This window comes from Anomaloglossus baeobatrachus, chromosome 6 (assembly GCF_048569485.1).
Source record: "Anomaloglossus baeobatrachus isolate aAnoBae1 chromosome 6, aAnoBae1.hap1, whole genome shotgun sequence".
In the NCBI taxonomy this organism is placed as follows: Eukaryota; Metazoa; Chordata; class Amphibia; order Anura; family Aromobatidae; genus Anomaloglossus; species Anomaloglossus baeobatrachus.
Window position 1 is genome coordinate 529,735,052 of NC_134358.1, and position 26,881 is coordinate 529,761,932.

Sequence of the window (26,881 nt, forward strand, 5' to 3'; positions counted from 1 at the left end):
CAGCTTATGAATATCGAGGCGTACATAGGCTGCTCTCCTGGTGAGGAGGACTCCAGACTCGGCTTATGCTGCACCTAATAAAGTGTTATTTTAGGAAAACTATGAGAAATTACAAACTTGTTAACAACTCTCCTTGAAGGAGGACCTGTCACCACGCCTTATTTGTCCATTTCAGTAAACACTAGCAATTTGCATAATGTAACAATTCCGGAATCTTGGTGTTGTGCTGTTCTTCCTTTATTCCTAAATAATTGAATATGAATAAATCATCAACTGTCACAACATTCCTCTTCCAAAGGGGCGTGTCTTTACATAGTCAGCACTGATTGGACAGGGTGAGAGTTCACAGGGACACACCCCCATTGGCAAAAGTCAAATTATTCATAAATATCCAGTCTTCACAGGTGTAGAGATTACATTGCAGCTACTCTTTGCAATTTCCAAGCCTTTTTGACCATACCCCTTTATAATACAGCCAACATTGTAAATTCCTCTCTGGGTTTTGGCTAAATGGAAATGAAAATATCGTTCACATATTTACCCAGGTGCATCCTTATTGCTGCTTGGGCTGGGCCCTTTTAAAAGTGCATTCTGAACCAGGCCAGTAAGACTAGCAATCTGTTTCTCCATGGCATGCATCCTCTCTCTGCAAAACAAGGGAAGACCAAAATCTGCCATGTAATCAAAAAAATTATATAAAAATAAACTGAGAATTATTTAGATATTAAAGGGGTGGTCCCATAAATAATTTTAATATAGGTGATTGAAGGGAATAGAGATGTTGGGATCCCCAACAGTAACAGCGGTCCCAAATTTCTTGTGTAAATGGAACAGTAGTGAGCATGTGCATCCACTGATCCATTCACTGTCGGTGGTTGCACATGCTCACTACTGCTCCATCACACAGGAGACTTTGCTCGTGACCAGTGGTGGTCCCAGCGTTTGGATTGTCACAGATCACACATTTATCCTCTATCACGTGGATAAGTGAAAAAAGTTGTATAAGGAGCAAACTCCAAATGGTTGTCTCTAGTGATGAGCGGGCACTACCTAGCTCGAGTTCTCGGTACTCATAACAAGCAGTTGGATGCTTGGACGGGCTCGACTCGTGTACCAAGTATAATGGAAGGTCTTCAAGAAAAATACTCGAGTTCCCCATAAACTTCCATTATACTTGGGTACTTGAGTTCTACCCATCCAAGCATCCAACTGCTCGTTACGAGTTCCGACCATCCGAGCATGGTAGTGCCCGCTCATCCCTAGTGGTCACAAATTACAGCCTAACTGTCAAGTACAAATATACTCAAACATTAAAAAACAGATTTAATTTTTTTTTCAAAATAGAAACCCAACAATAGGATGGAGGGAAATGAAATATGACTGCGTCCTCTGGTAACCATCTCAAAATTATGGATGCAGATAATATAATCCTATCCTTAATTCACAAGAATCACTGCAGAGATACTCACTACAAATACGGTATATCACTAATGACGTGTCTGTACACGATATTACTGGTGGCTGGAGAGCCATCTTGGTTGTGTTGCAGCTATCCCACAAAACACCCACCCACTTGGCTCGACTAAGAACGTGATCCCCCTGCATTTCACACTCAAAAAACCATATTTGAAGTTTCCCTCACTTACCTAATACAATCACAGATCCTGAATCACTCAGTTAGGTGAAAATATTACACACGTTAAATCGCAGCAGAGCTTTGGCCTTAACCACAAAGGCCTTCTCCGCTCTCCGATTAGCTAAAACAGTAGACAAAAAAAGGCCTAAGCCCACCGAATAAAAAAATGCCCCCCCAAAAATTCTGTCTACAATACTGTCTGCACATAGGGAGACTTTATGCCAGTGCACTGTGGGAGGCTTATGTAAAAATACCCTTGTTAAAAAATTGTCAAGTACCATTTTGATGGCTCAAATCCATATAGACAGAGAATTACGAGCTTCAATGAGAAAAGGCATTGAATATATAATGACATGTAATTAATTCATCCTTCCCTATCTGAACCAATTTTAAATCTGAAGACTAGGAAGCTCTGGTGCCTACTAGACTTTTCATTTATTATTTTTTTCTTTTAATTAAACAAAATATTTCCTCCAATTGTCGCTGTTCCGCTGATTCTGGAACAGTTTTTCTTTTTCTTCTGTGCCACTCCGTTCCAAAGTTATGCCTCCCGGTAATACTGGTAAAAGTTTTCCTTTTGGCCAACTGGGCGTGCACCACAGAACTTCTTTGGCTGATGCTGACCAATCAAAACAAAGCCATGCCCACAGGGAAGTTCTGTGGTTTACGCCCAGTTGGTGAAAGAGAAAAATTGCACCAATATCACCAAGGGCCATAATTTTGGAATGGAGGGTCACAGAAGAAAAAGAAAAACTGTTCTAGAATCCATGGAGAAGCGAGAATTGGAGGAGGTAATCAGTTTTAATGACAAAATCCAGTGAAAAGTTATCTAAGTGGATTATTCAGCAGACTCAGACAATGAAGGAGCAGTAGTATGCATGCGCAATCATCGTTCCATTAAAATGAGGCATTTTAGAGCCCCATTCTCGGGACCATTGGGGGTCCTAGATCACTGGGACCTCCAGATGTCATCAAGTTAGCAGACACACTTCATCTTTGGTGTAAGGATGTCTTAGATCACAACAGTTGGGATATTAATGAGAAAGTTATGTACGGTATATGTATTTTAGGGGGAGTTGGAATGCCATAAACCAAAACTACGACGTTGAAGTGTAAAGGTGGTCACTATTTTATGCTATATGTTGTCTAATATACTAAACATATTATATGGTGTTGATTGTTATAAGTGGATGTTAATATATAAATGCTGCTAGCGGAGTGTAGGTTCTCGATGTAGCAGAACCAGGGCAGTTTACCAGGAGGTGCCACCTAGCAGTCGGGCTGGAGCAATGGTTAGGTATCCGATAGGACAAGGTTAAATTGAGGTAGAGGAGGAGGGACAGGAAGCAAGTGGGTTGGCTAGTAGTGTGGGCCACATGGGATGCCAGTGTTCGATAGGGTTTGAGTAAGAGAAACATGGTCACGGTGTCAGGGACCTATGAGGTAACCTCGAGAGGGCTGGGGCCTACGGCTCACCCCGGAGGGCTTAAAGAGTCAAGTGACTACAGAGCCGTTGGGGCCCATAAGCGGACAAAGGTGTGAGGAAGAGGGGGTAACGGAGACACAGATCCGGCAGAGTGAGGATGAGTTCCAAGATAGCGGGGTACAGGTCAAGAAAGAGTACCCCAGAAACAGTAGAGTCAGAACAGTGAGGAGTGAGGTTATGTCTGTCTAAACTGAACAAGTTTGGTTGCCAAGTGAACTTTGGTGTTGCATGGGTTACTATTTCATCTACGTCAAGGACCGGCAGCAGAGTGATGGACACCAGCCTGAAGAAACCAGTAAGTGTCGTGCACCCCACCCAAAGTCACACCCGTACACGGAGTCTCCTTGGTGAAGGAGCGAGGCACCCGTACGGCTCGGCATCTGTGCCTTCCTTCACAAGCACCTGACAACTGAAATTTATTCTCCACTTGGTAGATAGTCAACCTGTTTGACATATCAGCTCTTTTAAAAAAAAAGTTTTGTCCAGAGTTATAGATTTTCCCCTCCCTCCACAAAGAGCACCACTCTTGTCCATGATCCTTCCCTGGTATCGAAGCTCACGAAAGGTGATAAGTGGAAAAAACAGAACAAAATGGAGATATTTCTGAGAAAATCTGAGACAGCCTCAAAGGTGTCCTACAAGTCTAGATTCACTTGTGGACAATGGTAAGGTCTCCTTAGAGAAATCCACTATCCCACCTCCAAATGTATGCATTCTTTATGGCAAACATTGACCACGCTTTGGATTAAACCTCAACTATGTAAAATTTGTGAAAAACTAAATTTAATTTAGATTAAAACTTCCCAATGAAGAGATGACATTTCCTTCTTGAGACTGTCGTAAAGTCGGGCTGTAGAAGGAGATAGATGTCTTCTCGGCTGCACAGCGTGATTCCCGGTCTATTTCTGGATTGAGCAATCTGGAAACAATTCTGAGTTTTAAGTAAATTATGACTTTTCAAGGATGATCTTGGCTTTCTCTGGTAAACCACAGACATATATCATTTCTGAAGGAACCGGCTCGGAATTGGGGCAGAAATGTGAAAACTATCTGTTTTTTCCTGTCGTGAAATTCTATTATTTGAAGATGCGGTGAGAGAAGATGAAAGGAAAGTGATGTAAAATTCCTCATATTTTATTCCATCAGGAGCAGAGAAGTTCAGGGTGTTATTATCACCGTATGGTGAACACCGGAGATTACAGGAGAGATGCGACGTCTCCAGCCATTCCGGAACAGACACCTATGTTTATAGGTTGCTGAATGACAGCAAAGATAATAACATTTTTCTACATACTGTCATTCATTTGTCTGCTTTCTAGTCATGTGGAAAGTATTACACCATTTACTTCTGTTTTCTACTACATTTTAAACCCCCAGAAAGTGGACAGAAAGTAAAATTAATCTCGGAAATTCAACTAGCCAATAGCGATAAAGCCGAGAAACGAGCTTCACCGGGAGCGGGAACGGCACCGTCACAGAGTAGCAAGATAATACTACCGCAATAGAGTAAGGCAGTGATGGGGAACTTCAGCCCACGGGTCGTATGCGGCCAGCAATGATCTTTTCAGCAGCCCCTGGGGCAGATTCCCGGGGACCGCAGTGCTCAGGAGGCAGCCGTGTCTTGCTGGCTGCCGGCCCTTAAGACCCCCACGTATGCAGCAAGGACATGCACGCAATGGAAATACTGGGTGCGTATCCCATCGGTCCTCACGCTGGCCAGTGCCAGTGTGCTAGGGAAGTGCTTTGTGGGCGGGGAAGCGCAGGATGCGCTCCGGTCATACAGAAGAAGAGCAGCAGTATCACGGTACTATGCAAAAATAATACTGTTATATAGTGCTGACATAACATTGTCAAATAATAATGCCATTCAGCACCAAAATAATAAAGCACCTAATTCCTAGTGCCACAGAATAAGACTGACTGTACCATCCTCGGGTTCTCGGTACTCGTAACGAGCAGTTGGACACTTGGATGGGCACGACTTGAGTACCCGAGTATAAAGGACTTCAATGAAGATCTTCCGGAAAAATGTTCAAGTTCCCCATTGATTTCCATTATACTTGGGTGCTTGAGTCCCACCCATCCAAGCGTGCAACTGCTAGTTACAAGTACCGAGCAATCAAGCATGGTAGTGCTCGATCCTCACTAGTTACGAGTACCGACCACCCGAGCATGGTAGTGCCTGCTCATCACTAGTTACGAGTACCGACCACCCGAGCATGGTAGTGCCCGCTCATCACTAGTTACGAGTACCGACCACCCGAGCATGGTAGTGCCCGCTCATCACTAGTTACGAGTACCGACCACCCGAGCATGGTAGTGCCCGCTCATCACTAGTTACGAGTACCGACCACCCGAGCATGGTAGTGTCCTCTCATCACTAGTTACCAGTACTGAGCACCTGAGCATGGCAGTGCCCGCTCATCACTAGTTACGAGTACTGAGCACCCGAGCATGGTAGTGCTCACTCATCACTAGTTACGAGTACTGAGCACCTGAGCATGGTAGTGCCCACTCATCACTAGTTACGAGTACTGAGCACCTGAGCATGGTAGTGCCCGCTCATCACTAGTTACGAGTACTGAGCACCTGAGCATAGTTGTGCCCGCTCAGCACTAGTTATGAGTACTGAGCACCTGAGCATGGTAGTGCCCGCTCATCACTAGTTACGAGTACAGAGCACCCGAGCATGGTAGTGCCCGCTCAGCACTAGTTATGAGTACTGAGCACCCGAGCATGGTAGTGCCCGCTCATCACTAGTTACAAGTACCGAGCACCTGAGCATGGTAGTGCCCGCTCATCACTAGTTACGAGTACAGAGAACCTGAGCATGGTAGTGCCCGCTCATCACTAGTTACAAGTACCGAGCACCTGAGCATGGTAGTGCCCGCTCATCACTAGTTACGAGTACAGAGAACCTGAGCATGGTAGTGCCCGCTCATCACTAGTTACGAGTACAGAGAACCTGAGCATGGTAGTGCCCTCTCATCACTAGTTACGAGTACAGAGCACCTGAGCATGGTAGTGCTCACTCATCACTAGTTATGAGTACAGAGCACCTGAGCATGGTAGTGCCCGCTCATCACTAGTTACGAGTACAGAGCACCCGAGCATGGTAGTGCCGCTCATCACTACTGAAAACATATAACTATATAATAATGTGTCAACCTAGCAGTGCTCAACTAACAATACCAAATAATACTGCCATTCAATACCAAAATATAGCACCTAAATACTACCGCCATAGAATATAACATTGTTTAACTGAAACCATATAACTATACCATACTGTGCCAAAATAACAGTGTCATACAATGCTCAAATAACACAGCCAAATGACACTACCATTTGGTATTATGATGCCTAAATAATTTCACCATAAATTTTTAAATCAATTAAATAATTGAGATCAAATAACACAACCATATTGGAATACATTAATACCGCTATACAATACAAATTGGTACCAAATAGATCAATCTACATATCAAAATAAAATTCCTTCTGAAATTACTGTCTATTTTTAGACAGTATGAAAGAAAACAGAGCAATTATAGTGTAACAATTAATACCGCCATACAGTACATACTGGAACCAAATAAAACTACTCTTCATACCAAAATAGATTCCTCCATAATTACTTTATGCAGTTAGATAATCAATTAATGAGGGCAAATACTTGTTTCATCCTGTACTAAAAATTCCGACAAAGTAAAAAAAAAACAACAAAACCCCCCCAAATAAAACGTATATTGCCTAAACAATTTAGCCATAAATTTAGACCTTGAAAATATAGCCCTATAGTATCCAAACAATATTGCCATATAGTCCTCAATAGAATCGTAATACTGAGCATAATAGGCGCTGCATTTAAATAACAGTGCCATAGAAAGTATAAATATAAAATAATAATATACTTAGTATCAGAATATATTTAAACATAGATACACATGTATTAACACGTAATATTCTTGCCATGTATACACTACACGCATAAATAAGCATAAATACAGAACAGAAATATTAGAAATAGGATACTACAAAGGGGACATATGGATGAAACCACATGGACACAAGGATGCAACCACATGGACAATTGCACATGGGTGAAACTACATGGACAATGGAACCACATGGACACATGGGTGAAACCACATGGACACATGGATGAAACCATATGGACAATGTAACATGGGTGAAACCACATGGACCCAAAGATTCAACCTCATGGACAATGACACATGGGTGAAACCACATGGACACATAGGTGAAACCACATGGACAATGGCACATGGGTGAAACCACATGGACCCAAGGATGCAACCATATGGACAATGGCACATGGGTGAAACCACCTGGACACATGGTTGAAACCACATGGACACATGGGTGAAACCACATGGTTGAAACCACATGGACACATGGGTGAAAGCACATGGACAAGAACACATGGGGGAAACCACATGGACACATGGATGAAACCATATGGACAATGGCACATGGGTGAAACCACATGGACCCAAGGATTCAACCTCATGGACAATGACACATGGGTGAAACCACATGGACACATGGGTGAAACCACATGGACAATGGCACATGGGTAAAGCCACATGGACCCAAGGATTCAACCACATGGACAATGGCACATGGGTGAAACCACATGGACACATGGGTGAAACCACATGGTTGAAACCACATGGACACATGGGTGAAACCACATGGACAAGGACACATTGGTGAAACTACATGGACACATGGTTGAAACCACATGGACACATGGGTGAAACCACATGGACACATTTGTGAAACCACATGGACAATGGCACATGGGTGAAATCACATGGACACATGAATGAAACCACATGGACAATAGCACATGGATGAAAACACATGGACACATACAATGTTCACTGTTCACAGGTGTACGAACATGGCAATTCCTTCATCTTCAGTACACACCCTACACCCATGCCATATCCATTAGCACCTTGATTCCAACCTCTTAAATGCTACTGTCACAAAGGACTGTAGCATCCAAGGGGTTGAGCCGTAATCACCAATAGCCGCAGTTAGACTTGGGTGCCTGCTGTACAACACATACAAGCAGAGGGCCCCTGGACACAACAGGCTCTATCACTTGCCCGGGGGCTGACACTGGCCCTGAGAGTTCACAGGACTGTTGATACAAAAACACAATGAGACAGATTTCAGAGGGGACAGAAACCAGTCAGTCCTTCAGCCCGCCGTAGCCTCACCTTCAGCACTGCGATGCAGATGTGACTTTTTTTTTTCCATTTTAAAATAAAAATATTAATATTTTACATAAATATTTCCATTAAACATTGCTTTACATATAATTAAAAAAAAATGATCATTCCACGACTATTGATCATAGCACTTGTGGTGAAGACTAAGAGCCCGGCTCAAGGAAAAAAATCCCATAATCACCGACTCCGGTCTGTGGTTTGGGTCTCAACTAATGCATGCACTGGAGATTGTCTCACACTAATAAGCAGCTCTCGGCGCTGGAATCCAGAATGTTACAGCATAAATATAACCAAACGTCATAATCAGCTGTCTGGTCTATTATTTATAGTGATTATATAACGTGGGGAATATTTTATTGCCTATAATTGACACAGAACACGTTCTGGGAAGGATGGGGACTTCTGCCGAATCTGAGACATCGTATTATTGAGGTTATTGAGTGTCGGGCTTCACTACCAGCACACATTATGGTCGGGATCCACAGACGAGGGGCGGGGGGAACTGATTCTCATGAATACATCAGACTCCTAAATTATGTGTCCTGTGGCATAGCACCAAAACATCACAACATGTAATTTTGGCTACTTAGAATATGGATCTGTAGCTGTAATATGTTGCCCTTACATAAGGCAATATATTCATTTGACAGATCTGCCTTAAAAAGGGAATTTGTCACCAGGTTTTTGCTTTGAATATGCTGGACTACTTCTAGCACGCCAAGTAGTCCTGTAATGATAATCTCCTGCTGATTAAACAGTGATTTCATCAAAACTACACTAAGCAGCCCAGTAAGTGACACATCACTGGAATCAGGGTGTCTGCCCCTGCATAATGCTGCTCTCAGATTAGGCAGCGAAAACCTGGTGACAGATTCCCTTTAACAGGCAATTTCTTAATTTGTAAAATTTCCTTTTTGTAAAATCTGTTGTGTTATGCATATATAAATTATTTGATATTATCTAATTCTTGCTGTAAAGTAATTTTGTAATAAAAAGCTTTCATATTTTTGCAAGTAATTAGTCTATGACTTATTATTCCTCTATAAATTCGGACTATGATTCCCATTTTTTTCTTTTTTGTTTGGTGACATGACTTTGAATTGGGTTTAGTCCTATAATAGCTGGCAATGGTCCTGTATTCTGTCCTTCTTTGTTATATTCATTGAAGAATGAGTTATCTGAGAATCAGTCAGCGAGCTCATTTTTTTTATCTGGTTTGTTCTGAACTGCTCTGTTAAAAATGTTGCCTTCTAGAGCCTCAGTTTTGCATTGTCTATTGCTCATTGAAGAATGAATTATCTGAGAATCAGTCAGTGAGCTCATTTTTTATTTGTTTTGTTCTGAACTGCTCTGTGCTGATTAATGAACGTGGCCATAAATCAGCTGAGAAGAGAGAAGAAAGGGAAAAAAAATAGTTTAGGAAGAACCTGTATTAGCCAAAATATATGCATTTTTTTAAATTGTTCGCAAAGCTGCTCATAATCTTTAAACTTCAAGAAATCTCTTTTTATGTTAGGACATATAGGGGTAATGAAGGGGATACAAGTAGTGTAATGTGAATGCCACGCGCTCGCTGCCTGGGAGTATTCCTAGACTCTGATCTCTCTTTCAAGCCACACATCCAAGCCCTCTTCACCTCCTGCCGCCTCCAACTCAAAAATATTTCCCGGATCCGTACATTCCTTTCCCAAGAAGCTGCAAAAACTCTAATACATGCCCTTATTATCTCCCGCCTGGATTATTGCAACCTCCTGCTCTGCGGCCTCCCTTCTAACAGTCTCACACCCCTACAATCTATTCTAAACTATGCTGCCCGGCTAATCCACCTCTCCCCCCGCTACTCCCCGACCTCTCCTCTCTGCCAATCCCTTCACTGGCTTCCCATTGCCCAACACCTCCAGTTCAAAACCCTAACCATGACCTACAAAGCCATCCACAACCTGTCTCCTCCCTACATCTGTGACCTGGTCTCCCGGTACTTATCTGCACGTAACCTTCAATCCTCACAAGATCTCCTTCTCTACTCCCCTCTCATCTCTTCTTCCCACCATCGCATCCAAGATTTCTCCCGTGCCTCCCCCATACTCTGGAATGTTCTGCCTCAACACATCAGACTCTCGCCTACCTTGACAAGCTTCAAAAGGAACCTGAAGACCCACCTCTTCCGACAAGCCTACAACCTGCCGTAACCCTCAGTTCTCTATAGCGCCGCACAAGCAGTTCTACCCTAACCTACTGTATCCTCACCTATCCTTTGTAGACTGTGAGCCCTCGCGGGCAGGGACCTCTATCCTCCTGTACCTGTCTGTGCCTTGTATTGTTTATGACAATTGTACTTGTCCCTATTATGTACAGTATACCCCTTTCACATGCAAAGTGCCACGGAATTGATGGCGCTATAATAATAAATAATAATAATAATAATCTAAATCAATAACGGAACCCAATAATTAATACTATTAATAGTACCGTAATCCTTTTACTATAGAGAGGTCTTTAGGCTCCTCAGCGGAGGTCCCACCAGGAGCTCCTCCCACAACAGGTTACACCCTTGAGGATCTGTCTCACAAGCAGGGAGGTGTTTTAAGTGGAGAATCCCAAGTAGAATATTAAGAACCTTGGTATTAGGATCAATAATCCATCGATCAGGACTTTTAAACATTAACTCATTATATCCATTACATACAGTAATATTTAACTATGAATGGCGGTTACTCCACAGTCAGATCCAATATAAACAAAACCTGCTGCTACATTTTACCTTTGGAAACACACATAATAAAACCATTATATCCATGTAACGCCGTAAAACTCTCCAACTTGTGAATATAATAGCCGAGCAGCACTCAGGCGCCAGTTGGCAGCCAAGCTTATAATGAAACTCTTCTTTAATAAAATATTTTATAGCTACATTAAAAAAGGGAAAACAGTTCTACAAGAGCCGATATGAACATATAAATAAGTCATAAACCTATACTTTAATTACTGGCATTATTAGCTCAACCAGATGAAAATATTCAAAATAATGCAAAATATAGGGGTAAAAAAAAATGATGGATGGATTTAAAGGGGTGTTCCATATATTTTTTTTCTATTCTTCTGTCTGCTCTAAAATAATAAAAGAAATAATACTCACCTTCTTTGCTCTCCCGTAACTCCCCATTCTGGGCTCACTTTTTCCTCACTGGTCCCATTATCGACGCAACGTACGGTAAATGGCTGGAAACGATCACAGGAATAGGAAGCACAGACCAGGAGGGATCAGTTGATTCCACAATGGGACCCGAGGGAGATGGATGCAGGGAGGATCAATTCTTTTAACATGTCTTTATTATATATTTTTTTCTGATATCTATATTATATATAGTGAACTTTTAAAGAGGACCTTTCACCAAATTTTTCATGGTCATAGCATGAAATTGTGGCTGCAGAGCGAAACAAAGAGTTTTATTTTCTTGTTTTTATTTCACTTCTTCCTTGCAGAAATACTAGCAATAAAAGTATTTGGCACCCAATGAGTTAAGTGGGTGTTATCGGATAGTTTTCACTGGGGGTGTGTACTTCTTCGCCCTGTATGAGGTTGACCAATCATAAGCAGGAAGCAATACTCAAAGCAAAGGCCACGCCCCCACCATTGCTAAGCACAGATTTCTCTGAATGTGAGATACATGACAGACTGACCTGATCTGCTATGAAATGAGCAGAGCGGGTAAAAAGGTTTGTAATGTGATACAGCTAAACTCAGCTGTGCTGCCCATGCCCCCATACTGACTCACGCAGGAGGATCGACCAGGGCTGTATTCTTACATCTCCCATACTGAAAAAGCTGCTCTGACCTATGGTGGGGGCGTGATCTTCTTCACCCTGTATGATGTTGATCAATCATAAGCAGGCAGCAACACTCAAAGCAATGAAGGACACGCCCCACCATAACTCAGCGCAAATTTCTCTATATGTGAGATGTATGACAGAGAGACCTAATCTCCTGCTATGAAACGAGGAGATCTGGTTTGTAATGTGGCAAAGCTAAACTCAGCTGTGCTGCCCATCCCCCCACACTGACTCATGTAGGAGGATAGACCAGGAGATCAGAGCTGTATTCTTACATCTCGCATACTGAAAAAGCTGCTCTGACCTATGGTGGGGCGTGATCGTCTTTCCTTTGAGTGTTGCTCCCTCCTTATTGGTCAGCATCATACAGTGCAAAGAAGTACACGCCCTCAGTGAAAACTATCTGGTCACACCCACTTCGACTTAATGAAAATTAACTCATTGGGTGCCAAATACTTTGATTGCTAAGGTGAAATTAAAAACAAACAAGAAAAAATCCAAAACGTTTTATTCTGCCCTGCAGTCAATATTACACCCAGGTTATTTAAGGTATTGCAGCTCAAGTGCAATAACTTTAAATAAACTAATCTGCAAAACCGGATTCAACCCAAAGACAGTTGTGGCACTGTTTATGGAAAAAAACGTATCCATGTTTTTGTAGTCCTTTAAAAGTGAGATGTTCATAATTAAAGGGGTGGTTCACTACTCTAGATAGTGGTCACATTCCTGTAAAACTGATAGAGAAGGCTTTTCCTAAATACCTTGTTCAGCCAATTCTGCCTATAAGTGGCGCTATCTCGGTCCGCTCATCCCCATGAAGTGAGCCCCGGGGCTCTGTGACCTCGGAGATCCTGTGATGTCACGTTAACTTCCAGTTGACCCGACATCAACAAGGATGGACCCAGCCTCCCAGAGTGACTTTGGCCGGAGTTTCACTGCTAGTCACAGCCCAGCATTGCTCCTGCATGTGGCGCTCTGCAGTGAAGGTGAGCGCGCAACATGCTGCGCTGTGACGCTGGACTGCGATAAGCGGTGAAACTCCGCCCACAGCTCAGTCACTCAGGGAGGCTGGGGCCGGCCTCGGTGATGTCGGGTCAACTAAAAGTTGACCTGACGTCACCGGATCTCAGAGGTTATGGAGCCCAGGGGTCACTTGATGGGGAGGAGTGGTCTGCAATAGCGCCGCTCAGAGGCAGAATTGGCTGAACAAGGTATTTCCCTATCAGTTTTACAGGGATGTGGCCACTGTTGCAAAGTATTGAACCACCCCTTTAAGGATCCTCATCTATTAGCCTGAGTACACAGGGTGTACAATCAGAATTTGTTTTTTTGGAAGATCACCCAAAACAGTACCTTTTTTTTTAGCAACTGTGAATGTATAATTTTTCATTAGGTGACAGCAGGAAAATGTATCACTTTTTTTCCAGAAAGTGCAAGTGATCATTGATAATCCCATAACCATGGTACTCAGCATTCAGAATTGTTACATAGCGATGAACCTCCCACCCCAAGCTGATCTATAGCAGAGGTGGGGACTATCCCTCTAGGAACAATAATAGAGCAAATCACAACTGATCGATTGGGGCGCTGGGTGTCCGACCACCACTAGCCTGATATTGATAACCAGTAAGTCATCAATATCCTCTAATCAGACAACCCCTTTAAGCAAATATCTCTTAGAAATGGCTCAATATCATCATAAACAACCCGACAGATGAGAGCAACTCCAGTTCTCCAATTTACTACTAATATAGTGATTTTAAAGGGTCTTGGATTGAAACTGTGTAATTCTTCTGTATTTGCATAGCACAGCAAAAATACAACCCTACAAGTATCAATCTGCAATTTTCATCCTCACATTTTTAAACTCTGGGAACTAAGCCAAAAAGCCGAAGAAAACCGCAGCATCGGCGAACGAAATTGGAAACAGAAGATATTGTAATATACACTCAGATGAGAGAAAACATCTGCTTTGAGGCACGTACCCAAACACACACAACACAGAGACTGGGCAACCAGGCGAGTGCTGGGCAGACTACCTGTTAGAACTTTACAAAGTTTTCCAAAATGAAAAAACTAACATTTTTATGCTTGATCCACCATAATATTGTTTGGATCGTAATCCCGCCATGATCCAGTTTCTAAGTCATCCAACGAGACAAGAGTTCTGAACAAAAGAATTGCAATCATACAACATATTGGTGAAAAATATTTGAAAATTGGTGAAAATTTTTGAAATTTTGTAAATTCTCACTCCATTGTTTTGCTAACGTCCATTGTCCAGCCATCGACAAGCATCATCACTCCTCATGCGGTTTAGTTGGTTAGCCTTTAGAAGTAGAGTACATGCATATATAAATGTGAAAAACCACTCAATTCATTTATGGTCAACCCTTGCTAGGTCATTGATTTTTGAGTGTTATTTATATGTATGTCCTAAGAGCCTTTGATAAAGAAGTGGAAAATATCCCTAATAGTGACATCAAAATAATATTCCATTAAGATCTTATACAATTTCTAAAATTACACACAATGCTCATCATCAAATGTTGGTCCTCATCAGAACATAAAAGGTCCTACAGGGTTACGATCTTCCTTACCGTGTAAAGTTATCTTTGGGAGCTCCATATCCAGCATACATTTGCTTATCGGTAGAAGATGGGACTATATCAGCCATACCAAGTATTCCACCAGTGTTGCGGACTTTGGCTTCAACGAATACTCCGGGACCCTGATCTTTTTTAAAGGACTGTCGGATTGGAGAAGACCTCTCACTGTGTATACCATGAGGAGGTCCATGAGCATTATGACCATGCATCTCCATCATCCTTATATCAGTCACTCTCTGAGGTGAGGCTGGAGGCGTTTTAGATCCAAGGGTTGGCAAAAGACTTTCCGAGTGTTTTCTATTCTTCTGCCTATAAACCGATTGTTCCATCATTTCCACTTGCATAGAAGTGTTAGAATAAGTGCTTGAAGACCTCATCGCCCCTCTGTGGAAAGCAAGTAGATGATCCGGCATGTCAAGAGGGTGCCCACCATGTGAAGACGCAATGCTCATCCGGCCATCATGATACATGTAAGGATCTGCGTACATGCTGTCGTTTCGCATTAACGGGACATTTTTATTGCCCATATCCTCATCCGGTTTCACGTCCCTCCTTTCCAAGATGGCACTGGGGCTAGGAGAAATAGACCTTGAAACAGGCAAACTGGATAAGCGTTCCCTTGGCATCGTTGTGTTACTCTGTCCAACAGGTGGACGCCCTCCACCATATGGGATCCTGGATGGAGAAGGCGGCATGGAATGTGGCACAGGGGTAGGAGGTGGAGATATTGGGCCTCCATGAGAAGGGTATGTTGCTGACCCAGGCCGGTGGACTACTGGGCCTTCTCGAACGTTATAGGCAATATCCCTTTGCATCTGAGGGAAACAAGAAAGAAAATTTCATAAGATTTCACAAAGATTAATATTTTTGTTCACTTTTTTGCAGCTATTGACATTATACTTTGATTTACCAATTATATCATTTTAGTAGTTCTGCATAAAATCTTTGCATGTGTATCCAAAGGTTTGAATGTTTATTATGTAAGGTTATTGGTTATAAGGTTATGCTGCTTACATCACAACAACAATTCTTGCCTGGACTATTGCAATTCTGTACTAATCTGTTTGCCTCTCACTAAACTCTCACTTCTCCAATCTATACTGAATGCAGCAGCCAGGGTCATATTTCTGTCCAGCCCTTATGCCGATGCCTCAATCCTGTGCCAGCTATGACAATGGTTACCCAGCCACTCCAGAGTACAATATAAATTCATCACACTCACCCACAAAGCGCTCCACAGTGGCGTAACATCTCTTCTTACATCTGTGTCTACCAACCTACCTCTACTCTCAGTTCTTCTAATTATCTATAATTAATGTCCTCTATAATCTGGACCTCCCACTCCCATTTTCAAGATTTTTCTTGTGCTGCGCCAGTTATCTGCATTGCATTACCCCAGATAATATGATTAATTTCCATTTTGTACAGTGTACTAATTTAACGTCTCTGTTTTTCCTCATTTCTTTCCTCTGTTCCCTCACAGTCCATGCTCTCAGTATCACTTTATATCTGCACATATACAGACACTGACTGATGGCCGGCTCATGCAGCTTTCCATGAATACCCCTAATATTTATTTTACTGATGACTGGACTATACATGCAAGATCTTTTTAGCATGTGTTCCCCTACTTCCTTATAGATTGCAAGCTCTTGTGAGGAGGACCTTCACACCCTGTCTGAATTGTAGGATTATCTATTACTCTACAACCGGGCTGCCCAACCACATGTGGCTCGCGGGTCCATGATGTGTGGCTCGCAGCAGTCTGCAAGCTTGGTGCCTTAACACCATGTCTAGTAAATAACTATCAGTTCTCCAGATGGTGACTTTTTTATTAACCCAACACAAAAGTGCAGATCTGAATGAGGGTAAGGTAGGAACCCCTGTATCTTGTTATACCACCTCATTGTGATGTGGAAAAGCTTTGGCTGTCATTATACCAGCAAATGGGAGCTCTGGGTGTCCCTACTGTGAGGGGCAGGGGCTGGATGTGGCTCATGATCCTCTCGCAGAGCTGGATGTGGCTTGCAATCCTCTCTCAGAACTGCATATGGCTTGCAACGAACTCTGAGAGCTGAATGTGGCTTGCAACTCTCTCTCAGAGCTAAATGTGGCTTTGAATGTGGCTCATGAAGCGCCCTCAGATCTGAATCTGGCCAGCGATGCTCTCTCAGAGCCGAATCTGGCTCGTAACACTCTCTCAGAGCTGAATCTGGCTCGCAACGCTCTCAAAGCTGAATTTGGCTCGCGACGCTCTCTCAGAGCTGAATCTGGCTTGCAATGCTCTCTTAGAGCTGAATGTGGCTTGCGATGCTCTCTCAAAACTGAATGTGGTTCGCGATTATCTCTCAGAGCTGAATATGGCTTGTGACGTTCTCTGAGAGCTGAATGTGGCTTGCGACAGTATATCAAAGCTGAATGTGGCTAATGACGCTCTCTCAGAGCTAAATGTGGCTTTGAATGTGGCTCATGACGCGCTCTCAGATCTGAATCTGGCCTGCAACACTCTCTCAGAGCCGAATCTAGCTCGCAACACTCTCTCAGAGCTGAATCTCGCTCGCAACGCTCTCTCAGAGACAAATCTAGCTCGCAACACTTTCTCAGAGCTGAATCTGACTCGCAACACTCTCTCAGAGCCGAATCTGGCTCGCAACGCTCTCTCAGAGCTGAATCTTGCTCGCGACGCTCTTTCAGACATGAATATGGCTTGCAACACTCTCTTAGAGCTGAATGTGGCTCGCGATGCTCTCTCAAAACTGAATGTGGCTCGCGATGCTCTCTCAAAACTGAATGTGGCTCGCGATGATCTCTCAGAGCTGAATGTGACTTGCAACGCTCTCTCAGAGCTGAATATGGCTTGAGACATTCTCTGGGAGCTGAATGTAGCTTGCGACAGTATATCAGAGCTGAATATGGCTCACAATGCTCTCTCAGAGCTGGATTTGGCTCATGACATTATCTGAGAGCTGAATGTGGCTTGCAACACTTTCTCTCAGACCTGAACGTGGCTCGCAACGCTTTCTCAGTGCTGTGCTAAATATGGCTCGTGACTCCCATAAATGAATATGGCTCACGTCAATTTCACAAAGTCAATTAAACTTTTACAGGCAAAACGTACAAACGTTTTGCCAAGTACTGAGCCATCACACTTCAATATTAACTCTTCGCCTCCTAGGCAGGATAAATACCGCCAATACCAGGCTAATCATGCATATTAATTCACAAGTATTTTCAGAGCTTTGTATGTACATGGAACACTGGTTGCTTACACTGGATACATTACAGCATAGTGAACCCTAAGAAATGAGACATGCTAGGTCTGTACAGTTTCAACTCAAATCATCAAAGCAGAGGTCTTTAATTTTAAAATTGGAAACACAAATATATAAAAAAAAGTTATAAAACTAGTCTAGGATTAGAAGACACAGACAGGTGTGGTGCTGTTTTATTGAAAAGGAGAGGATCTTTTTCTAATCCTGACCAACCACATAACCCCTTTGATGATAATGCAATAAATAAATATATATATATATATATATATATATATATATATATATATATATATATATATATATACATATTGTATATATATATATATATATATATATATGTATATATACTGGTTAGTATCATTCTATTTCTAAAAAAACCTTTAACTAACGTACTGGCTGAAGGAACGCTGCATCTAACACTATTATATGGTCTGTGGGATCATTTGAATATTTTTAGTATAATATTACTTCAGCAAACTATCATATGCCACAGGAAAAATCCAGGCCATGTGGAATCTACCGCAAGGAAAATTTACTGCAAGCGCGGCTCTCTCCGAACTGACGTCTTGTAAAAGTCATGTGTTATAATTAGGATGGAAATTTTATTTGTTTCTTTTTAAAGATGTGTTCGGCTCAAATCACAAACCATGGCCTGCGAGATGAGGAACAGGAGTCACGCCAGTCTAACACCTGCACCCTGGAAGGAGAGATTGCATCAATGTTGTGGAAAATTCACCAGATTACTTATCTGAACAGTGGTGCTGCGCATGTGTGACCACCATCCTTATGTGAATGGAGCAGTGATACTGAGCATGTGCGACCACCATCCTTATGTGAATGGAGCAGTGATACTGAGCATGTGCGACCACCATCCTTATGTTAATGGAGCAGTGGTACCAAGCATGTGCGACCACCATCCTTATGTTAATGGAGAAGTGTGCCACCACCATCCTTATGTGAATGGAGAAGTGTGCCACCACCATGCTTATGTGAATGGAGAAGTGTGCCACCACCATGCTTATGTGAATGGAGAAGTGTGCCACCACCATCCTTATGTGAATGGAGAAGTGTGCCACCACCATGCTTATGTGAATGGAGCAGTGATACTGAGCAAATGCGACCGTCATCCTTATGTTAATGAAGCAGTGATACTGAGCATGTGCGACCACCATCCTTATGTGAATGGAGCAGTGATACTGAGCATGTGCGACCACCATCCTTATGTTAATGGAGAAGTGTGCCACCACCATCCTTATGTGAATGGAGCAGTGATACTGAGCATGTGCGACCACCATCCTTATGTTAATGGAGAAGTGTGCCACCACCATGCTTATGTGAATGGAGCAGTGATACTGAGCAAATGCGACCGCCATCCTTATGTTAATGGAGCAGTGATACTGAGCATGTGCAGCCACCATCCTTATATGAATGGAGCAGTGATACTGAGCATGTGCCACCACCATCCTTATGTGAATGGAGAAGTGTGCCACCACCATGCTTATGTGAATGGAGCAGTGATACTGAGCAAATGCGACCGTCATCCTTATGTTAATGGAGCAGTGATACTGAGCATGTGCGACCACCATCCTTATGTGAATGGAGCAGTGATACTGAGCATGTGCGACCACCATCCTTATGTTAATGGAGAAGTGTGCCACCACCATCCTTATGTGAATGGAGCAGTGATACTGAGCATGTGCGACCACCATCCTTATGTTAATGGAGAAGTGTGCCACCACCATGCTTATGTGAATGGAGCAGTGATACTGAGCAAATGCGACCGCCATCCTTATGTTAATGGAGCAGTGATACTGAGCATGTGCCGCCACCATCCTTATATGAATGGAGCAGTGATACTGAGCATGTGCCACCACCATCCTTATGTGAATGGAGCAGTGATACTGAGCATGTGCGACCGCCATCCTTATGTGAATGGAGCAGTAGTACTGAGCATGTGCCACCACCATCCTTATGTTAATGGAGAAGTGTGCCACCACCATGCTTATGTGAATGGAGCAGTGATACTGAGCAAATGCGACCGCCATCCTTATGTTAATGGAGCAGTGATACTGAGCATGTGCCGCCACCATCCTTATATGAATGGAGCAGTAATACTGAGCATGTGCCACCACCATCCTTATGTGAATGGAGCAGTGATACTGAGCATGTGCGACCGCCATCCTTATGTGAATGGAGCAGTGATACTGAGCATGTGCGACCACCATCCTTATGTGAATGGAGCAGTAGTACTGAGCATGTGCCACCACCATCCTTATGTGAATGGAGCAGTGGCTGCACATGCTCTCTGTGGTTTCATTCATACATGGTACTTTGGTCTGTCTAATCTCAGGATCAGTGGATGTTTCAGACCCCCAGTAATCATATATTTCTCATCTATCCTATGAATGTTGTTTATTCGCCAGCTGTTTTAATTAATACAAATTATAATTAAGATTTTTTTTTTCTTAAACCATAAATATTTATCTATGCATTTCTGCAATATTTTCTATCATATTGAACCACATTTTATAGCTTCCAGATCATTTTATTAGCTTTGGATAAGATTAACATTTAATATGATTCTGTAAATTTCATAAGTGTACTATATCAGGATTCCCTGAGTACCATTACACTGAACATCGTGATATTCTAGACTGACATTAATGCGAAATTGGAAGATTTCGTATTCTTATAACGACGCCGTGATTCCGCTGTCTTTTTTTCTTTTGGCGTTTTTATTTTTTCTTCTGTTTTTGATCTTTGTGTTATTAATTTAACTCCTTCAACTTCTTCCAGACTACTATTTTAACTGCGATTTTCAACATTTGATTGTCCAATGCTTTACACCATGGAGAATCACATTATGAGGCCGGCACGGTGGCTCAGTGGTTAGCACTGCAGTCTTGCAATGCTGGGGTCCTAGGTTCATACCCCACCAAGGACAACATCTACAAGGAGTTTGTGTGTTCTCTTCAGGGTTGCGTGGGTTTCCTCAAGGTTCTCCGGTTTCCTGCCACACTCCAAAAACATAGTGATAGGGTATTTAAATTGTGAGCCCCAATGGGGACACTGATGATCATGTCTTTAAAGCGCTGTGGAATAGTGGTAATATATTCACATATTGAAAATGGTTGAAAAAAAAGCCTACGTCCATCAAAGGTAACCAGGGTTAGATGTAAAGGAGGGGAAAATTTGTATGATATACGGTATGTGGTACTGCTATATATTATCACTATTTGATCTCTCCCTTAAAGGAGGTTTTCCGTTTTCAAGTTTCTTCAGATCATAGGCTTGTGATGGCTAAAAATAATACAATCAGTGTCAGTCTCCGCCGCTGCTCCTGGTGATTTTTTTTTACAGGTTGCAGCAGCGGTGATGTCACAACTACAGTGAACATAACCTGTAAAGTATAACCAAAAAGCACCGGTGGATTGGCAACATAGGAGCTGAAGATAAGTAACATTAATTTTTATTATTTTACAATATAAGCTGAAAAAACTAGAAAACAGAAAATCCTTAAATATTAAAGGGCCCAACGTATCACCAGAGTAAAGGACCCCAGTCCACCCAGAAGTGGAATTCGAATGAAGCACCAAAACTCCATGATGGGCACTAGATATCCACCTCCTAGCCACAATCATCAATGCTATTAATATATATGAATTAAATATAAATATTTGTTCAACAGTCCACTCTTGCCTGATGAAGCCCTAGCCACATGGGTATTTACTTTTGGCGAAACGTACGTTGGATGGCTTGGGGCACTTTCATGCGGGGATCCCCTGATTTGGGACACATTTCCCTTGCACTTTACCCTATGTGTTTCATTATATACCCTTTGGACAGTGCGATTCTCATGCTTATCTGCCACTGTGTGTATATATTTTTTTGATACTTCAGGATTAGCATGCTGTTTGGGCCGTATACTGCCCTCTCTAGTCTGGGGTATTTGTATATACGTTGTCTTTGCATATAATACATACATTGTGTTATACTAATAATCCATCTTTTGCATATGGGTGCTTATACATTCTGACATCATTGCTGTCCCCATACTCAGGGACTAATCTCCCTTTCCATGCTGTTTTTATTGTCAATTTTAATCATGGCCATTCTTCCCTTGTGTGTGTTTTTTGTATTTTGCATTGTTCAATAAATATTTATGAGATTTTGCACTATATAGTACTCCTGTTCTCCTGTTTCTACTGTTCAACAGTCCTTGGGGGCCGGCTGACCCGCCCCCGAGGATCACCACTATGGAAAAATACATCCAGATAGGAGTCTTCAATAGCTATTGTCCTAAACAAGTAAAATAAGCTGAACATGGATATTAGTGGGGATATCGGTCATTTTACTTGTCAGACAGAAGATCCTTTATGTCTACAGAGCAGGTGAAGATAATTAGAGTATTTCTTCTTTACTATATGGGTGGAACCATCTCACAAACAAGCCTCTGTGTGCAAAGCAGTGTTTTGGTAAAGCGACAAAGGTTTTCAAGTCATCAACATGTTTACTCTGGATAACATTACAATCTAGCTGCTATTCACGGTCCACGGCCAGATGGCAAATCATTGTCTTGTTCCCTTCTGATTTAACCACTAACTTTGCTAGTGTGACAATAACCACAGGCTCGTCTGCCAAGTCGCAGAAAAATCACCAGTTCCCATTGTGGTTCTGCTGAGCTCACAAACCACAAGGGGCACAGGAGAAATGGATCAGGGATCTGACGGACGCAATGGATGACCTGTATTTTATATACAGAAGTAAATCTTTGTCTTTTTTTAATACCAAAACATAACAATACTGACGGTTTTCATTTACAAATCGTAATATTTGGTCTTGCTTTTGCAAGTATATACATGGCATTTTTTTTTTCAGATCTAGGCTTTGCATTGCAAAATTCTCCAAAATTATATCCGCCCACAAAGAGCTTGAAAAGCCCATAGAACCCATAGGTCAATGCCTAGGTTTCACAAAATATTCCTATATCGGACTATGCCTCACCCTTTATATTATTGTTCTATTCACCCTCCTCCATAAATTACAATTATTTCGGCCCTTTCATTTCTACATTTTAAAAAGTTCTAAATGTCGTTACCCCCATAACTTACCCAATACGACATAGCACTTCACCTTCAGCCAGTATCGTCCTCTTTACTCTGACTATATGAGCAGCCAGAGGTACAACTGTAGAAAGTCTATAACACTGCAATGCATGTCAGTGTGTGAGTCCTTGTGCCATATTTAGCATGTACCTTTAAAGGGTAGGATATGTTTCATATGCTGCAATCCTGTGCATTCAAATGGAGAACATGATAGACCATTGTTGTGGTCCAGGATGAGACATTTTTTCCATAAGTCCTAAAATGGTAAATTTAGGGCTTAATTCAAATTTTACTGAGTATTTGGTGCAGAAATCTGCATCTTCTGGCAAAAAAACCCATCAAAAGCGAGGTGCTTTTTTGGCATTTTTTTGGTGCTTTTTTTGCCATGCATTTTTCATAATGAAGTCAATGGGTGGTTTAGGCCCCGTTACACGCAACGACATATCTAACGATATATCGACGGGGTCACGGATTCCGTGACGCACATCCAGCATCGTTAGCGGCGTCGTTGCATGTGACATGCACGAAGGACCGTTAACGATGGAAAATACCAAATCGTCCATCGTTGACACGTCGTTCATTTTCAAAATATCATTGATTGTTGAGGACGCAGGTTGTTCGTCGTTCCCGAGGCAGCACACATCGCTACGTGTGACACCTCGGGAACAACGACCTACAGCTTACCTGCGGCCACCGGCAATGAGGAAGGGAAGAGGTGGGTGGGATGTTCGTCCCGCTCATCTCCGCCCCTCCGCTTCAATTGGCCAGCCGCTTAGTGACGCTGCACGAACCGCCCCCTTAGAAAGGAGGCGGTTCGTCGGCAACAGCGACGTCGCTAGGCAGGTAAGTCCGTGTGACGGCTCCTAATGATTTTGTGCGCCTTGGGCAGCGATTTGCCCGTGACGCACAAAAACGGGGGAGGGGGCTTTCACTAGAGACATTGCTAGCGATATCGCTGCGTGTAAAGCCCCCTTTTGGTGGAAAAACGTACGAAAAATTTACATGTTTCAGAATTTTTCTGCAAACAAATCTGCAAGGAAAAAAGCAACATGTGCACTACACTATAGAATTCTCATTGATTTTGCTGGCATAAGGATATGCACTCAGTTTTGTGCTAAAACTGCACCAAAAATAAATGAAAAGCACACCAAAAAAATGCAGTGTGCACATGGACTCATGGTTTGCAACATTATTAAAGGGCTACTGTACCGCCAAGTAACTTTCACAACAAACTGTTCTGTGGCCATTATATAACTAGTATCTTGCATTTCTACCAGTTTTCGCATCTGCATGTTCTATTTTTTAATTTTCAATCCGCTCTGAGCTGGTGAGAAGATATGATGGCTCAAATACACATAACACTGGCTGGTTTGCTGCTCTTCATTGTCCTTTGTGTGCTAAAAAAATTAATCAGCAGCAGAATGGAGGAAATTGCACACATGTAGTGATCAGGGTCGATGTGAATCCTGCTCTGGAGTGAGGAAAAAGACTTGTTAGAAAGCTCAGTATGATCGCTCTATGCATCTCCCTCTGCTCCTTTCTCCTCCCCCCCTTTCCTCTCTCCATGTAGTATGATGTTTTGTATAAAATGAAACTCATTGAACCATCAGTTCATCTTGTCAAACAGTTTCTTATATTCGCCTTCACTATTGACCTATGCAGTTGGTTGACAGTACAGTTAAAATTGACTTCTAAGCCCTTTGTTTGCAGGTTTGCTCCTGGGTATAAAACAGTAGATGACGATGTGTGTTAAGGAGCCAATACACCTTGGACAACTGTTGGACGAACATCAACCACTATTCATCCAGGCCGCCGTGGCCAAGATAGGAGTATAAGCCACTACCAAAATCCTGAGATTTATCTTCAGCTTGAGTAAAGGATTGGGCATATCGAATTCCATCATGTAATACTGTAGCGATGGCTGGCGGACCACCATGGTGCAGAGTACGACTACGAAACACAAGATGAGGTCGCAGAAACAAGGGTTTGCTTTATTTACAGGCAAGACACACAAAAACGGTAAAAGCAGTCAGGGGGGTATTGCTCCGTGAACAATAGGCTTTACAAGCTTCAGCTACTAGCTGGGGCCAGCAAACTGCACTTTTCACCAACTATCACAGATGCAAGATTATAATTGCAGAACAAACAAAAACAATACAATTGCTACACTAAACTACAACCTAACTGGCCTCCACTAACAGGGTCGCGCTTGTACCAGGTTCTGGCTGATGAGGCCTAAACTAAACTCTGTAGAGTATGCAGCCAGTACTGGCTCATGGTATCGCTGGAGGGAAATTGGTCTAGCTACTAGACGATCAGTCCTGGTGTCAGCTTTGGCGCGTACTTCTCCAAGCGGGGCAGGGTTCTGCTCCTTGGTCGTGGGCCTGTTTTCCCTTCTTGGCTCCAAGGTTGGATTTTGCCAGCCTTGGGGATGGCTCTCACATGGTTCGGCTCTGCACCAGTGACTCAGGAATCACTCACGGCCCAGCTACGGTAAGATGCTCGCACCGGTCCTGTAATTCCTTCTACACTGCAGTTATCCAAGGTTTAGCACCGAATGGTTCCTCTCCTGTTCACTTCATGCGATACTCTCCACCCACCTGTCGCCACCCATGATACACTCTGACTCCTCCCCTCCTGTTTCCCGCTCTTTCAGCAGGCTCAACCAAGAGCCCTGGGGGAAAAACAAGCAGGGCCGGAAAATCTATCCATGAGAACTAAAAAAGGGGTACTTTCTCTTAAAGGTGAAGCGTACCTCTTGTAGGGATACCCTCAGGGAGGCGTCTGATTGGCTCAAAATGTATCCGGCAGCCGGACAACGACCCAAAATACACAACTAATGTCATGAAGAGTTAAATTCAGGGTAAATAAGAAGGAAGAGACCTGGAAGTGATGAGCCCTGAACTTAACATCATTGTCCGGAATTACATGAAGAGATAGATTTGCACAAGCCTCATAGACAGAAGATCTGTGGTTGTTTCTCCAAGAAGTTTGGAAAAACCTCCCTGTGAAGTTCCTTCAAAAACTGTGTGCAAGTGATGAAGAAAAATTGATTTTTTTATGCTTTTTTGAAAGCAGAATATTGATTTGATTTCGATTTCTCTGTTATTAATTAATAAAAAATAAACTATTACGCTTGTGTATTTAGCACCATCGTATTCTGACATTGTCATCTCTGTCCTCCTTTGGGGCTCACAATCTAACTTCAGAATGGTTTCGATTTTTGTAAACATTCTTATTTTACAGTATTTTTTCCCACTCCTGTAAGTAAATATTTCTCTGGCTCGGTTTTCAGGTTGACGAGGGATCAATCAGAACAGAGGATACGGGAAGTGACGGGAAGTAACATTGCTTATATTTATGATGCTCATCCTGTTCCACGAAAAACCATTGTTTTTGACTTTGGACAAAGATAATCTTTAACCCTAATCACTAAATAAATATTTCCAAGAGATGTAATGAGCAATTTAACAGATGGAGGGAACCCACAAAAATGGATTCTGTGAAATCACAAGGCTTTATGACTTTCACAAAACAATGCCGAAAAGTCGTCATCTGAATGTCTCGAGCCTGGAAGGGATTATACTGCTAGAGGTCCTTGTAATAAATATAGATTACTATGTACGTAAATGAAGGCTAATTAAAATTCAGCGCAAGACTTGAAGGTCTGCT

General features: G+C 42.5%; 1 protein-coding gene across 8 annotated transcripts in view; it reads right to left on the bottom strand.

Annotated features, from left to right (window-relative positions):
- Positions 1-26,881, bottom strand: part of KIAA1217 (KIAA1217 ortholog) — a 979,280-nt gene that overhangs the window by 42,282 nt on the left and 910,117 nt on the right. For all 8 annotated transcript variants that reach the window (XM_075315563.1, XM_075315555.1, XM_075315558.1 and 5 more), the window contains 2 exons: positions 14,824-15,647; positions 542-646 (listed from right to left, as the gene is read on the bottom strand). In XM_075315563.1, the coding sequence (XP_075171678.1) occupies positions 542-646; positions 14,824-15,647 (929 nt within the window). The remainder of the gene's footprint in view (positions 1-541; positions 647-14,823; positions 15,648-26,881) is intronic.